We start from the raw sequence: 16260 nt of genomic DNA, 5'->3' as shown, positions 1-16260 counted from the left end.
CTGTGTCATCATGACCTGAACCTCCGCTTGAGGAATTGGGATCGTCCGTAAGCACAGATTCTATTGCTGCTTCTTTGGTCAAAAGAGACTCAACTCTTTCGGTTAAGCCTTCTGTATCAGATTTTGGTGATGGACCAACATTTCGGCGACGGGCACTCATGCAAGACCATGATGACAATGATGAACGAGTCCTGACAACAGCTTCTGCAACACTCTGTGCACGCTTCATCATAACCTGCTAGTATAAAACAGGGACTTAATAAGATCAAAGACAGACACATTAAATATCAAGGAATTGCAGCGCAACATGGATAAGTACAAATACCATAACAATGCAAATATGTGAGTGCCATGATCAATTGATCAGTCATCTCTTCATATTATGCACAGATGGATAACTACATACTCTTGCCAATGTCAAGATAAGTCCAATTCAAAATTATAACCCAAATACCACTATGCGCTGCATGCCGTGAATGTCAATTAGAGATCAGGGAGCATGGAGATGAAGCTACCTGAGTGCCACTGGTTACTGGCCACAGAATAGCACCTGCGCCAGCTACCCTAGCTTTCGCACTAGATATAGTTGGTAAGCGAGATCCAAGCGCGGTTGCAGAGCGGTAGACAACATTCAGGACCTTTGTATGTTCAACCTGATCCCGTAAATCATTTAACCAAGAGGATGCGGTAACCTGATGAAAACCAACTTAAGTGAGAAGAAGACAAATTACATCATAAACTAAGGGGAATGGCTATTGCAACCATATCTCTCTTTCCACTCCAATTTAATTAGATTTTAAATAGGTTTTCAAAATTATTAGTTTGATTAACAAAGGAGGACATTTTAGACAAAATTAGTTGAATAGGAGTGACAACAGAAACAGAAGAGTGGGAATAAACACACTCCAAAATCGGTAATGAAACATTATTGTTCAGGTATAACCTCATTTTCATCAGTAACCTTGACAAGATTTTTCACACTAGTCCTTACACTAAGGAAAAAACAAATAAAGGTCCTCGATTATTTTCTATTCACATTAGTGAAAATGTATAATAAGTCAAGGGTCTTTATTCCTGTTTCTTTAGTTTAGGGATTAATATCCAAAACCTTACCAAGATTGCAGGTGAAAATCAGGGTTTAATTTTTAATCATTAATGTTTACGAAAACCATCTAAAGATGGAAGCACAGCTGCAGCACCTCATATCGGAGATCATCAATAGAGGAAGTTGAAAATGTGGGCACTAAGTCAGAACCATTTATAATGGTAGTGATGAAATGTTTTCCCGATTCGGCTAACTCCCATGTCAGACAAGCAGCTGCAAATATGATAATTATGATACAAGAATTAGCAACGGTACTATGACAACAAAATTCAATGTCGTGAAGTGATCAATTAGAATTGTGGACAAATATCATGGTAGCCCAAGAATTTCAAATTAAATAAATATCATAACATGAACTACACTCTTCACTCATCTCCCTTTCAGTATTTATTTATTTGAAAAAAGAAACTAGGCCAAAGTAGAAATCCTTGTTTCTAAGTGTTAATATTTTTAATAGGAAATCATCATTTTTGTGATCAAACCAATAAGAGTATAAATATAAACCGCATAGACACAGTACAAAGCACAATTAGTCAAAGATATTGTGATAGAGTTATAAAAAATAATAATAATAATAATAATGATGATGTTGATAAATTATGTAATTAGTCAAATGAATAAAAAAAATTCGTACAAAAAGCAATATAATGACATACCTGGGGCAAATGTGACACAAGTGCTTGATGAGAACTCTTTCTGCTCTCTCAGAATATATGTTAGCAGTGCAGCAGTACCACCGCCAAGTGAGTGCCCGACAACCTATGGAATGTATATGTTACTATGTTAGTTGCAGGATACAACATGAAACTAGAATATATCCATTAATACCGAGTAAATTTTCTATTCAATACATAGTGATGTCCCATTATACAGTTCTTCTAAATAGAATTAAAATTTTCCATTCAATACATACCTTGACTTCGAAGTCTGGACATTCACCAAGAGCCTTTAATAGGGTAGGAGTACAGAGCTTTGCAATCCATCGAGCAGCAGCAACCATACCACAGTGTGCATATCCTAAAACCAAGTTGCCTATCCCACCATCATTTAAAACCGAATGATGGAAGGGTACGACAGCACCGGTTGCAGCTGTCAGTGTGTCTTTTATGCTATGAGTGCCCCGGATCAATAGAAGTAAACATTTTGACTGTGTATCACGTATAATTGTGAAAGCGGGCTTCAGAAGCTGCAGAAAGATATACCATAGAATCAAATTGCGGAAGAAACTGATGAAAACCTGATATACTTTAGTAAGTGAAAGTGAAATAGGAACAAAAAAGAAAGAATATTCATATTTTGTATTTAATGACTAACATGTAAATAAAGCCATGATAATTTCAGAATTAAAACAAGGGGCAAGACAAAACAAGTATTAGGAAACGATATCAATAATATTAACAGTAATCAATCATCTCATACATAGGCAGTAGGCTTCTAGCGGAATTTGTAACAGAAAACTACCACTCAAGCTTGAGAGAAAATTTAATAGTCGTATAACCAGCAATGTTATACGGGATTATATGCTGAGTGAGTATTGCACATATGAGGATGATACAATGAAAGAGTGGTCGGTCACATAAGACAAGATAGGATTAAGAATAAAATCATTAGAGAAAAATTAAGGGTAGGTCCAATCGAAGAAAAGATGACAAAGTATTTGTGGTTGGTTATATGTAGAGAAGACCGATAGAAGCACCAATGAGGAGGGAAAAGCAGATGAAAAATAATCCAATTTAAAGAGGTAGAGGAAGACAAAGAAAAACTGTATGCCAAACCACTCAGAGTCGGAGAGATTTGGATATAGATGGTCTATCATTAAAGATAATTCATGACAAGATACAATGAAATAGTCTGATGCATATAACTTGACATTCATATGTAATTTATTTAGTGATCAATTTCATTTTAAGTATTAACTTTAGAAACTAATATAAAATCATGTCTGGACAAAATAACCAACAATTTACAATTTCATAGACTTTTTTGTTAATTTCTTAATTTTAGGAATCAACTCGTCAAAACCATACATTTAAGGGACCAACTAGGAAATCCACACCTTTTGCTAGTAGAAGGGCATACCACTTCCACTATCAAACACTAAAAGTCGTGATGTTAAAACATTTTTATTCTCCTAAAAGGAAAAAATAGTGGCCACAATTCAAAATTAAGAAGCAAAGGTCCTTTTCATTAGCATTGTTCCTCCTAAAATTTAGTGAGAATGAGACCATAATCTCTAAACCTATATGAATGGCTAAGTCTGAGTCTCTGCGCGCCTATGATTTGTCTTACTCCTCTCCACCCCCTCATTCCCCCAAAAACATAAAATAAACATAACAAACAAACAAATAAACACATAAAAACAAAAGGAACATAGATACAAAAGAGTGAATAATAATAAAGACAAATAAAATCATACCCCAGCTTTAGGCTTCTGTATGAGAACATCTTCCAGTGTGAATCCAGCTGAATCTAAAAACACAGGAAATGGCTTCTTGGAAAAAAGCATACACAATGTCAACAGCCTCAAAAGCTCATACAATTCCACAATAATTTCATCTCCTTTTAGTTGCACACAATCACTTCCAGCATATACACTTGCAACTGCCAAATTACCCTGCAATTCAACCAACCATCACTCTCATCACTCCCAACCTATAAACCACTTACACAAACACCAGACACAACACTGATACATGTAATATAAGTAATTTAATGTAACCACGTGTGTTATGTCTTGTCAGACACCACACATATCTTCAATTTATATAACTTCCAATCACAATAACACCACTCAAATTTCAACAATAATCTTAGCAAAAAGCACTCACATTTCCAAAAACACTAGAATTTCAGAAATTGACCTGTTTACGCATGAAGTAATTGATCCCAAAAGCTAAATCACCAATAGGCCATTTTCCAAGGGTCTCTGAATAAGTAAACCGCAAAGTCTCCGACAAAGTAACGATCGATTCAAGCAAAGTCGCCGGAGCCTGAGCTGGTCTCCGGGAAATCCTCCTCCTCCGAACCGATCTACTCGATTTCGACACATCGCCATCAGCATGATCCTCTTCTTCCTCGTCCTCCTTCTTCGCAAGTCTCCGACTAACGTAATACAACACTACCGCAGCTCCGGCCGCCGTCGCCATTGTCCCCGCCGCCATTAAAAAAACAGCTCGCAGTATTTGAGATCGAGCGAAGAACGCTCACGCGCTGTAGAAGAAATCAAGAAACAGCCGAACAAAATGACAGCGAAATTTCTTGGGTGCAAAAAAATGGGGTTTTGAAAAAGATTAAAAATTTGGGGGTTTTGGATGCGTGTGTGTGTGAGAAATCGGAAACGCAACAGAGAGGAAAAACAGAGAAAGGTGTTTTGTTTTTCTTTTTATTGTGGAAGGAACACGACAATCTGAACAAGAAGTTTGAGCTACTATTTTTCCTTAGTGACAATAATAACCTTGAAAGTTTTTGAAAGTTTAGGAATACGGTGGGGGTATATTGGGTAGAAACTTATCTTTATAAGGAATGAGAGGGTGTGCACGCTAGGGATGATGATATAGTAGAATAACAAGTAACGAATTTGTTAACAAAACTTTTAAGTATAAGTTAAATTTTAAATTAGAAAAAATTTATTTAAAAGTTTGTTGAATCTTAAACTTTATAAAGGGTGTTGACTGTATAGCTTTTCCTTTTAGAAATGTTAATGGATATATTTTTGTGATACAAATATAAATGATAAATGATATTCTAGTCAACTGTTCATATATATCACTTTAATTTTATACATTAGAAAAATGTGATTTTGCTAATTTAAATATCAATTTTGCATAATATTTTTGTTTTCTCCCTTTTGTTTTCTTTTCTTTTCTTTTAGTGTTTTTTTTCTTTTTCTTTCTTTCTTCCTTTCTCGTTCACCGTAGAGATGTATTGAATATGAATATTTCTTCTTTTCTTCCTCTTTGTTTTTTTTTTCTTCATCTTTCTTTTTTCTTCAATTTTTTCATTTTGATTTTGATTAAACCTTGAAATAGAGATAAAGATAATGATTTAAGAGAAAGAAGAAGAACAATATGATGAAAATCACATCTTTAATAAAGTAACAATGGTAGTGGTGAAAAATGTATCATATTCCTATTTTTGTGTTGAGTTTATTTGCTATTTTTGTTTGTTATGATTATTTCTAAATTTTTTTGCTTATGGTTTCAACTTATTCCTCCTTATTTTTATACATTTAGCTATTTTTAAGGTTTATAGGGTTTCCTCCCATTTTTCAAATTTTATATTTGTAATGTTGTAGAAATTGATAGTGAGTTTTTGAAATTGATTGTGAAATTTATTTGTTTCAAGCGCTTAAAGTGTGTTTTTGCACACTAATTTCAAAACAACATATTTTATACTAATATAACGTTAATTTGAATCATTCTTCATGCAAAAAATATTGTTAATATTAAGGTCGCACAAATTTTTATCAAAGTAGTTAATAGTGTATAGATTATTGGTTAACGAAGTATATAAGGTAGTTAATGAATTAATATTGTCCACGATTTAACTTTAGGAGTATTCACTACGTATAAAGTTATATTGGACGAATCAAGACTCATATGAATTTGATTGATTTTGATATTAACAATTGATTAATAATACACCCCATTTATGATTTTTGTAAAAATTGATGATTTGTTAGTAGTGTATTGGGTATTGTAAGAAGTCAAGAACAATAAATAAATGGGGTAGAAATTGATGACTTGTTAGGGATGTATTGGTGTTGTAAGAAGTCAACAACAATAAATGCCAAAAAGGCTTGTGGTACACCTACACCATGTTCATTTTTACAATAACTCAAAACCAACAATTAAATCACAAACATAAATGTCCCAAAGCATGCTTTCTACATCTAACACAAACACAAATGTATATCCTGATTGAATCAATTAGTTAACAATTTGAAGGGGTTAGATTCATATCATGTAATCAACAACGAAACTCTTATTCATGTACATGACACATTATAAAAATGAAAATAAATTATAGGTTGTCTTGTCAAATATTTAGTGAACAACAACTAAAGAATTTAGCTATTGACTTGTTCAGGAGTCATAACGATTTTTGTCCACGATAAAAAAAAAAAAAAAAAAGTAGAATGATTAAATTAAAAGTTAGGGATGTGACCACATGAAGGATATATTATTTTTCTCCAATAAGGTTGCATCTTGGGGAGCCGACCATCTATTGCCACAAGAGACCTTCCACATCTTTGCCAAAAACCTTAAGACAATTAGTATATAGGTCACCTCTTATATATCTAATATTTACCATGTTTGTAGTCGATGTGGAACTTAATCACTCACACTTAAACTCAACAATGTCCCTATGAAGTGTGAGTATCTATCATCTTATACTTGCACTATCGTTATTACCAATAGAACACATATGATGACTACACAGTCAGTAAGACTTTCGATACAAGGATTCAATCCCGCTCGCCCATAATACCGAACCAAAGCTTTGATACCACTTGTTGGGGAGTCTAGGAGAGCGCAAAAACAACAACATACCAAATGCTCTAGAACCACAAGAGACCTTAATACTAAATCTTCACCCAAAATCATAAAATAATAGGTACGTGGATCATCTCTATTATATATTCAACATTTATCACATTCATAATTAATGTAAAACTTAACTACTCACATTTGAACCCAACACAACAAACGTAACATCTTTTTTTATTTCCGCGGAAGAAATACCTATTCTTATTTCTAACATAAACAATTTTTTTCTTTTATATTTTATAATCTCAAATATAAGTAAATTTAATTATTTTTAACTTTTATTTACTTATATTAGTAAAAAATGTTTATTTAATTATATCTTTTAAATTCACCACATTAATAGTATAAGTTTAACTTTTAGTTATTATTATGGAATGGATTTATATGCATGAGTAACACTTGTTAACTTTTCTTATAAAAAAATAAGATAGGCTAACTTTGTCAACACAAATAGATGAACAATGATGTGGCAAACACTAATTTTACAAATCAGATTTGAGTGTAATTTACATGTACAATTAAATTTTCGTATACAATTTGTGAATTATGATCAATCATACATACGAGTGATTCTATAAGTAAAATTGTCTTAAATATTTATGTTATGTTTTCATTTTAAAAATTTGATTTTTTATAAAAGAATATTAATCTTAATAATTCAAAAAAAAAATAAATAAATAAATTTTAGTTTCTATAAGATTTTAAAATTTATTTCTTGGTTCTTATAAGATTGTTTTCAACTTTTTAGTTATTAAATTTTATTTTATTCATTTTTAATTTCTATTTTGATTTTCTTTTGTAAAAAATAATAATTTTAATCCCTATAATATTAAAATGGAGACTAAAATTAACTCTGTTTATAAATAAATATAGAAAAGTCAGATATTAATAATAATTTAATAATTATAATCAATTGACAATAAAAATATTTTTTTATTATGAAAGTTTATATATCTTAAATTCATCATATTTTTAGTTTGAAATGTCACCCATCTTACATTCATCAAATCGTTCTGATCAACGACCATGTATTTTGCTGACAACAAATAATATATTTTCAATGTGATCCACCTAAACTTCATCTGTTAGTGGATAGTGTTAGTTTGAATCAAAGTATTAAAAACTAAAAAGTATATTTAATTGGTATGTCACTTGTAAGTGCCAACATATTTCCATACATATTAATAGTAATATTAATATTTTACTATTATATTACTTAATAGTATTAGTTTTTAAAATATATTATTTTTTATAAAAGTTTGTAAAATATCTTTACAGATATCCATATATAGTGAGATATAATGTATGTGTAAATGAAATTTACGTTCACCATACATAATACATGCATTTCTAAAAATATATGTTGTTGATGTCCCATTCAGTTTTGTAAGAAAAAAAAAACATTTCTCATTCAATTAGTACATATTTGTAGCTATAAAATAAAATGCTTTGTAACTAAAATTAAATAATTTAAGAATTAATAAAATCCTAATTATTTATTTATAAAAATAATTTGATTTAGAGCAACTTTTAAGTTTAGTAATTTGAAAACATAACAATTTCAATAATAATAATAATAATAATAATAATAATAATAATAATAATAATAATAATTTTTTGGTTGAATAGTTATATAATAATTATTTAAAAATAATTGTGCAGTTAGGGACAAAAGAGGTGGTTCCATGATTCGGACCACAGAGACAGAGGACTGTATCCAACCCAACACTGAACAGATATGTTTGGTTAATGTATGATCTCTATTGGATAAACTTCTAAGACTTTTTGAGTGGATAACACTTGGTTAACTTCAATTACTATATTATTATATTATTATTAGTAGAGTCTTCAATTTTGTCTTAATGTTTTAAGAACGGTGCAATATATTTAGAAATCTAAAGTAAAATTTTAAATATTTTTTTTTTAATTTGTTGATATTATTATATGAAAAGTATTTTGTTATATCTTTATTATTAATTGTTATAATTTTTTAAATATAATTATTCAAACTAATATAAGTTTTTCTTTTGTGTAAACAACGGAGGAGTTTGAATACATAATTTTGTTAGAAAAAATTGATATAATTGTAATCATTTTAAAATAATTATAATGAGTAAGAAAAACAATTATTATAATGTAGGATGAGTCATGATAAGATACATCGAGACAAAGCTAACAACTTTCTTCTTTTGTTACTTTAAAAAGTAATTTAATAGAAAATATCAAATTTTAAATGTAAAAATACAGAATATGAGATTTGAAACTTAAATCTTGCACTCATTATAACGTATACTACGACTAGATAACTATTATTTTTCATTCTTTAAATATTGGAAGTAATAATATTTATCAAAATAATTTGGAGGTCCAGATATCCAAATTTTGAGGCTTAAAGTTTTAGCCTCAATTTCCTTGAGTTTGGGTCTGATTTGACTTGTCTCATTTTTTAATGTTTTAGTGATTAGATTCATATGTTTCTAAAAATTTAAAATTTAAATTTTAATGTTTATGTTTCGAAAAATTTAAAACAAGTTTTTCAATAGTTTAAAAAATATGTGTTCTATTTCTTTTTCCTTCTAAAAAGAAAGGATTAAATTGATAATTTGCATAAAATGTGGAGTATTATTAAGGGTATGGGGTAAAATTTTGTTAAATTGGAGTCCAATTTTACAACTCTATTGTTGAAAAATAATGCTAACCAAATCGTGTGGCATATTTCTAAACAAGGAGTAAAGAAATGAAAAGGTGGGGTACCTCATTATGTGGATGAAAAACTCCCCTAGATAAAGGTGTGACTCGGAAGATGACGTATTTGTGTTTGTATACTTTATTCATGCACATAAGTTAAAAGGAAAATGCTTCATTTACATTTATACATATTTATAGTTCTCTTATTTTGTGAGAATGATGTAATAAATGTTATATTTTGATGATGTAATAAAAAAAGTCAAAAATAAAAAAAAAAATATTGAATTAATGTCGGTAATCTATACATTATAATAAAGTAAATATAATAAATTGGTAAGTTTGACACGTGTCAACTAATTAGAGTGTTAGGAAAATATCAAGTTTCTATTAATAGAAATAATACGTGTTTATTATTTTTTTTGTAAGAATAAAATTAAACTTCAATTACATCAAGACTTTGTAAATGATGCGTCTGATGAGAAGTTAATGGCTAATTAAAAAACAAGAAGAATGAATTAAAAATATTTTTTTTTTAAGAAAAACATAAAACTTTCTGTTGAATCACTACCTTTATCCACGATACATACGTTGTTGAGAATGTAGTGGCCAATTAAAAAATTAAAAATAAAATACGATAGACTACGACTTGACGGTTTTTGTTGAAGATATTGTATGTGTTCGCTGAGAAGTTAATGGCCAATTAAAAAATAAAAATAATGAATTAAAAATAAATGATTTTTTTTAAGAAAAAAATAAAACTTTCACAACTTTGTACGTGCATTCGTTGAGAAAAAAAAATGAATTAAAAATAAAATACAATACACAACTTGACATTTCACGTTTCACGGTTGAAAATTTAGTGGTCAATTAAAAAATAAAAAGAATAACCATAAACAGTTTTTGTAAGGTAATTGTTTTTTAAAACCGCCATTTCAAATTAATTTAATTAAAACATTTGTTTAATTTAAGAATTCTTTTAGTGCTGTCAACTCTACTTCTTAATTCACCGTACTCGTCTTTGATAATCTCTCATTTTTTGTGTCTCTCTTTTAAATATCATTCATATTATCTACTATATACACAATTTCTTATTAGTTTTTTTATCAAATCTTTGTGTTTATCTTTCTTCGGAAAAAAAAATCAAATTTTGTTGTTTCAATTCCTGCAACAACTTTTTGTCATGGAATTTGGTTGATAAAGTTGTGTCATTGTTGGTGCTGCGTCTAACAACTTTTTGTGTATATGGAACATTTATATTGGAAACTTTTTGTGTATATGGAACATTTATATTGGAAATGGTCTTGATGAACGATGATAAGGTTTAATTTTTTTTTTTTATATAAATTCAAATTTTAAATTATACACGACTTATTAACAAAAATGTGTTTCATATGTTTAGGGGATAAAATTGAAGCAACCGTGAGTTTTTATGTCTCGATTTGAGATTAATATTCTTGAAGGAACTATGTACAACATTTGTTCGGCGTCTAACAATTTTGTGGGTATAGGGAACAATGGAACACCTTTGATATTGAATATGCAAAATGGTACAATAGTACGTCAATGCAGAATGTTGACCTCAGTTATCTTGGTAGATATGTTCATGAATCACTCGTAAATTTATTTCAATATGTCACTCTTATTTTATTCTATTTATAAAAAAAGATTACTATTTTGTTATATATATTTTTTTATTGTTTATGTTTCTAAATTTTGTTTAAAAAAATTGTAATTTGTATATGTATATTTCTAAGATTTGTCTTGTTGTCCATCTTAATAATTTCGATTCTAGATTATCTAAGAAATAGTGTTGCCACAGAATTATATTGTTTATGTTTCTAAATTTTGTTTAAAAATAATAATTATTTGTAAGTAACTTAATTTACGCTTATTAACCATGAATTCAAGTTAATTTTCAGGTAGAAAAATAATAATATATTTAAATAAATATAAAATTTATTTAGGAATTAAAAAAAAATACAATTTATTACATCGATTCGACAACTTTTATGTAGAAGTGGTGGTTTTTCAAACTTCAAACTGTTTTAACAAATTTGTTACATCAAGATTTGACGAGTTTACAATATTATGAAGGTGTGTAATTTAAAAAATTTGTTACATCACGATTTGACGAGTTTACAGTATTGTGAAGGTGTGTAATGATTTTTTAAAAACTACTATTTTATATGCTTATATTTTAATTTTACTAATCTATTATATATTTTACATTCTAAATTTATCATTAAATATCATGCAAATTATTTATTAAATATCATACAAATTCAAAAGAATTCAAAATGGTTCATGAAAGATTACTGAAGACTAACATGCAACTTCAAAGATAAAAGATAACCATAATTTTTATGTGTATTGTAATTTTATTTTTTTTGTAATGTGTTTTGTGAGTAGTACCTAAGGGTGGGAATAGGCCAGGCCAGACCAGGCTTTGAAAGGCCTGAGCCTGGCCTACGATGAATTTTTGAGGCCTGAGTCTGGCCTACGGCCTATGATAGGCTTCTTTTTCCGGCCTGAGTCTAGCCTACGGCCTATCATGGCCTAGCCTGTAAGCCTATTAAAAGCCTTATTCACATTAAAAATAATTTTTCTAACAAAATAATTTAAAAAAAAATATGAAACAAACACCCTTTCAACCCTAAAAAATGATTTTTGGTTTAAAAGAATAAATTTTTTATTGAAACAAACGCACCCATTATTATCTCTCAAACAAATGGTCTCAAACAAACTCAGATTATTACCTCTCAAACAAATCCTCTCGTGCAACATCATATATATATATAAAGGTAATAAATAAACAATTATCTGTAGCTACATGATGCTCTACACATATCGATTTATATGATTCTCCATATACCAATACTAATGTGTATATGTATATATATATTAAATAAAAAAATGATTTTTCTAACAAAATAATTTTTTTAAAATATGAAACAAATACCTTTTAAACCCTAAAAAATAGTTTTTGGTTTAAAAGAATAAATTTTTTATTGAAACAAACGCACCTATTATTATCTCTCAAACAACTCAGAATATTACCTCTAAACAAATTCTCTCAAACAACTCAGAATATTACCTCTCAAACAAACTCATATTAAGTAATAATAAACAATTAGGGTTTCTAAATTTATATACTAATAATATATATAAAGATAACAAATAAATAATATTGGTTTTTATAAAATATAAAGTAACAAATAAATAATATCGGTTTTTATAAAAAAATATGTTGTTTTCATACATGTTTGTTGGATTGAGTGCAATGGAAATTAGAAGAAGAAAAAATAGAGAATGGAATACATATAAAATATATATAGGTCGGCCTGTCAGGCCTAATAGGCTTTTTTACAAGCCTGAGCCTGGCCTATTTACATAAATAGGCTTTAAAAACAGCCTGAGCCTGACCTTTTTATTAAACAGGCCAGGTCAGGCCAGGCCATAAGTAGACCAGGCCATAGGCCCCTGTCGGACGGCCTAGCCTATTCTCATCCCTAGTAGTACCGGAATGAAAGATATTTTGCCACTTGATATAACAGAATTTACATGAACTTTTAAATATCATGTATTTCATATAAATAACATACTATAATAAAAATAAAAATAAAAATTCATTATTAAGTTACTTTACTCATCTTTACATTTACTAATTTACTTAAGTTATATATGTCATGTCCATTATTTTAAAAATTCTTATTTCATCTGATCTAATTATTTAATTTTTAATAATTATTGTTTTTATTTGTTTAAAATTAAAAGTATTGTTTTATAATAACTTTTGTTGGAAAGAAAAAAAGATTCTGAAAAATTCAAAAATAAGACATCGTCGTTGAAGAGTTGTGGTGGAGTCATGCGTGTCATTGAAGAGTTGTGGTAGAGTCATGCATGATTAGATTTTTATTTTTTTGGTTATAAATTATTATTTTTAAGTCAACTTTATGTATTTAATGTCAATAAAATTTATGACATTGTTTGCGTGACGCACAAGTTACACACTAGTTATATTTTATATTTAACTATTTTGAATTTTAAATAATTTACAAACATTAATTTCATAACAAACAAATTCAAAGCTGAGCTCAATTTTGTAATTTCAAGAAACAAAACTCGAATTTTTTAAATATAATTATAAAGTAATCATTATATAATTTTCCGATTTAAAAATAAAAGGTGAAGTGAACATTTTTATTTATGTAATTTCATTATAGTTATTTGGTTCGGTTTGCTTCATATGCGTTCTATAATTAATTTGTAAAAATTAAACAAGCTTGCACACATGTTTGAGAATCCATTAATCTCAAAACTAAAAACATATTATAAAATATGACTATCTGCATATATACAAACATATACAGAATCATCACTCAAAACATTTATTTTTAATTTCACATTCAACCACACTAATTACTTACCTTAATAACCTTTAATTATCATAAAAACCACCATGTTTGAAACTCAATGGCACTTCAAAAGGAGTAAAATCAAAAGGCCTCTGCCCAATATAATTACCAGGAGGATCATAATTACAACTAATAATAGTGCTTCGACCGTCGTTACATTTGACTTTAGCGCATCCAAGCCTAATCGAATCGCGCCAAACAACTTGAGTATAATGTCCACATTTATAACCATTAGAACATGTGTTAGTGTTGTAATCATAGTATTGCTTTTCTCCAACCCACATGGTAACAGCTGATGTTGCTGTAAGGTCACCACTACTCCATGCTAAATTTTCACCATATGGACCTTTTGAATGTACCATTTTGCAATTTCCCTTTAATTGGTTTGCATAGTTTTGTGCATAGGAAGCAACGGTTGATGCCCAATATATTGGGCCAACACCAACTTCGGAACGTGCTTTGTTGTGAATCTTGAGGTAGTCTTGTGGTGAGTTTTGAGCATGTGAGATTTGTGTTGATGTGGATATTAGGATTGATATAAGAGGAAGAAGAACAAATGAGATTGTTGGTTTTGGCATGTTGAGAAAACTTTGGTTTTTGATGGATGGTGCTTGGTGAGTCATTAGAGACAATATACAAGCATATTTATATGCAAAAAAAAATGGCTTCAACAAAAAAAAAATGCAACAAAATTAGGTAATCACACAGTCTCTTGCACATTTGTTAATAGTAAGTTATTTGCTGTCCTAAAAAAAGTATCAGTACTCATATGATACAATTAATTTATAATTTAAATTTACTAAAAAAATTATTAATTATACAAGGAGGTGATGTGTCATCAAATAATTGAATATTAAATATAATATCCAACAAAATTCTAATTCTAAGTGTTGAAATGTATTCTTTTATTACCTTAAAAAAAGACTCTTCTCGTTAAAAATTTAATCGAATTCGCCAAAATTATTTCAAATAGTGTTAAATTCGTCCACTCTAAAAGATTTGATGAACATTAAAAATGATTGGAGTTGGATAAAATTGAAATGTAGCATGCCAATTTGCGTATTTAACAAATGTGGCGGCTGATTGCATTTAGAATATAATATATTATGAATTGCAAGATACATCAAGTATGGGTGCATGTGGGATACGAGTTGCAAGAGCCATCGCCTCTCATTATGACTTTGGGTGAAAGGGATTTCCACTTAGTTTATATCTAATTATATCAAATAGTCAAGATAACTTATAAGTCTTTTAACTTAAATTTAGATAATAATTTAGTTTTTTTTTTTTTTAAATTTAACTTTAAGTAATAATTTGATTTATTATATTTTAAAATATTAATAATGTTATTTTTTTCTACATAAATTCAAAAAATTAATGATAATCTTCAAACAAAACTCATAAAATTTATTACTCATTTCAAGAAAATTCATATATTCATCAAATTTATAACTCAAATATTTAAATAAACTCATATTTTCATTCTTTGATTCATCAAACTTATATAACTCAAATTGTTACTTAAAATTAAATAAAGAATCAAATCATAAAAAAAAACTGAAATTTTACTTGAAATTAAGTTAAAGGACGACGAGAGATTTTTTCCTATCAAATAATATATCATGTCTATAGTGCATTTTGGTTATTTATTTAGGTGTATGAGTATTTATAAATTACTATTAGTTTTAAACAGTGTGATATTTTTTCGTGTTCTAGAATATTGGTCCTTTAGTCAAGGTTAAGGGTTAAAAAGTTTGTCAACCTTCGTGTGTGAGAGAGACCTTCATAGATTTGTTCCAATAAACAGTGTCAATAATTTGAAGTAAACTTGGATTTTTTTGCCATAAAGGTGGAGTGGGCGGCTTTGCAATGATGATAACAGTTGTTGTTTTTCGGCGGGGGTGGTGTACCTGCACATAATTCGACGATCAAGTTAGTTTTTTTTTTTTTATCTAAGAGTGATAAGTTTTTGGTTAGAAAAATGTGTACTTTTGTTCTGCATCAAGTGTCTTTTTGTAAGACGTTCCCATTTGACTTCTAGAAAAAATCCGTTAGGGATATGAGCTGAAAACTCAATGATTCACGGTTCATCGTCTTATTTCGGACGTGTGTCCCTAATGATAGATGATAAATATTGTCATCATAGTACTATTGCCATTGTGTGGCTTTAGGAAGAGGTGCGAGTGAACATTGATGGTCACTCACTTTAGATTCTTATTGAAATGGTGTTATGACCTAATTCACGAATTTTACATTTTTGCCTAAAAATTGGGCCAAGTTGGCCCGAGTCCGACCCAAAAAAGGCAAATTAAAAATTAGAAGTTCATTTGCTCCACAATTTTGAACTTTACATATAACTATTATTCATAGAAGTTATTTATAAGAGAAAAATACAGAAAAAATAAAATGAAAATCATATTAACTAATGAGAAAATGATATAATCATTTACATTAAATGATGCATGAGATTTATAGTCAATGAGAAACAATTAATTCATATGAC

The 16260-nt window shown here is 28.8% G+C and overlaps 2 protein-coding genes across 2 annotated transcripts in view; both read right to left on the bottom strand.

Moving 5' to 3' along the window:
* The window catches only part of LOC101503988 (uncharacterized), a 5475-nt gene extending 887 nt beyond the window's left edge, over positions 1-4588 (bottom strand). The window contains exons 1-7 of the mRNA XM_073370097.1: positions 3967-4588; positions 3522-3719; positions 2019-2291; positions 1762-1864; positions 1200-1318; positions 516-692; positions 3-235 (exon numbers count right to left, since the gene is read on the bottom strand). Of these exons, the coding sequence (XP_073226198.1) occupies positions 3-235; positions 516-692; positions 1200-1318; positions 1762-1864; positions 2019-2291; positions 3522-3719; positions 3967-4266 (1403 nt within the window). The 5' untranslated portion in view covers positions 4267-4588. The remainder of the gene's footprint in view (positions 1-2; positions 236-515; positions 693-1199; positions 1319-1761; positions 1865-2018; positions 2292-3521; positions 3720-3966) is intronic.
* A 9060-nt stretch (positions 4589-13648) lies between these two features.
* Positions 13649-14454, bottom strand: LOC101503659 (pathogenesis-related protein 1-like). The gene has a single exon (XM_004487759.4). The coding sequence runs from the start codon at positions 14378-14380 to the stop codon at positions 13781-13783; it is 600 nt and encodes a 199-aa protein (XP_004487816.1). The 5' UTR covers positions 14381-14454; the 3' UTR covers positions 13649-13780.
* Between the last annotated feature and the right edge of the window lie 1806 nt (positions 14455-16260).

Source organism: Cicer arietinum, chromosome 1 (assembly GCF_000331145.2).
Source record: "Cicer arietinum cultivar CDC Frontier isolate Library 1 chromosome 1, Cicar.CDCFrontier_v2.0, whole genome shotgun sequence".
Taxonomy (NCBI): Eukaryota; Viridiplantae; Streptophyta; class Magnoliopsida; order Fabales; family Fabaceae; genus Cicer; species Cicer arietinum.
This window is presented reverse-complemented; position numbering and strand designations above follow the sequence as displayed.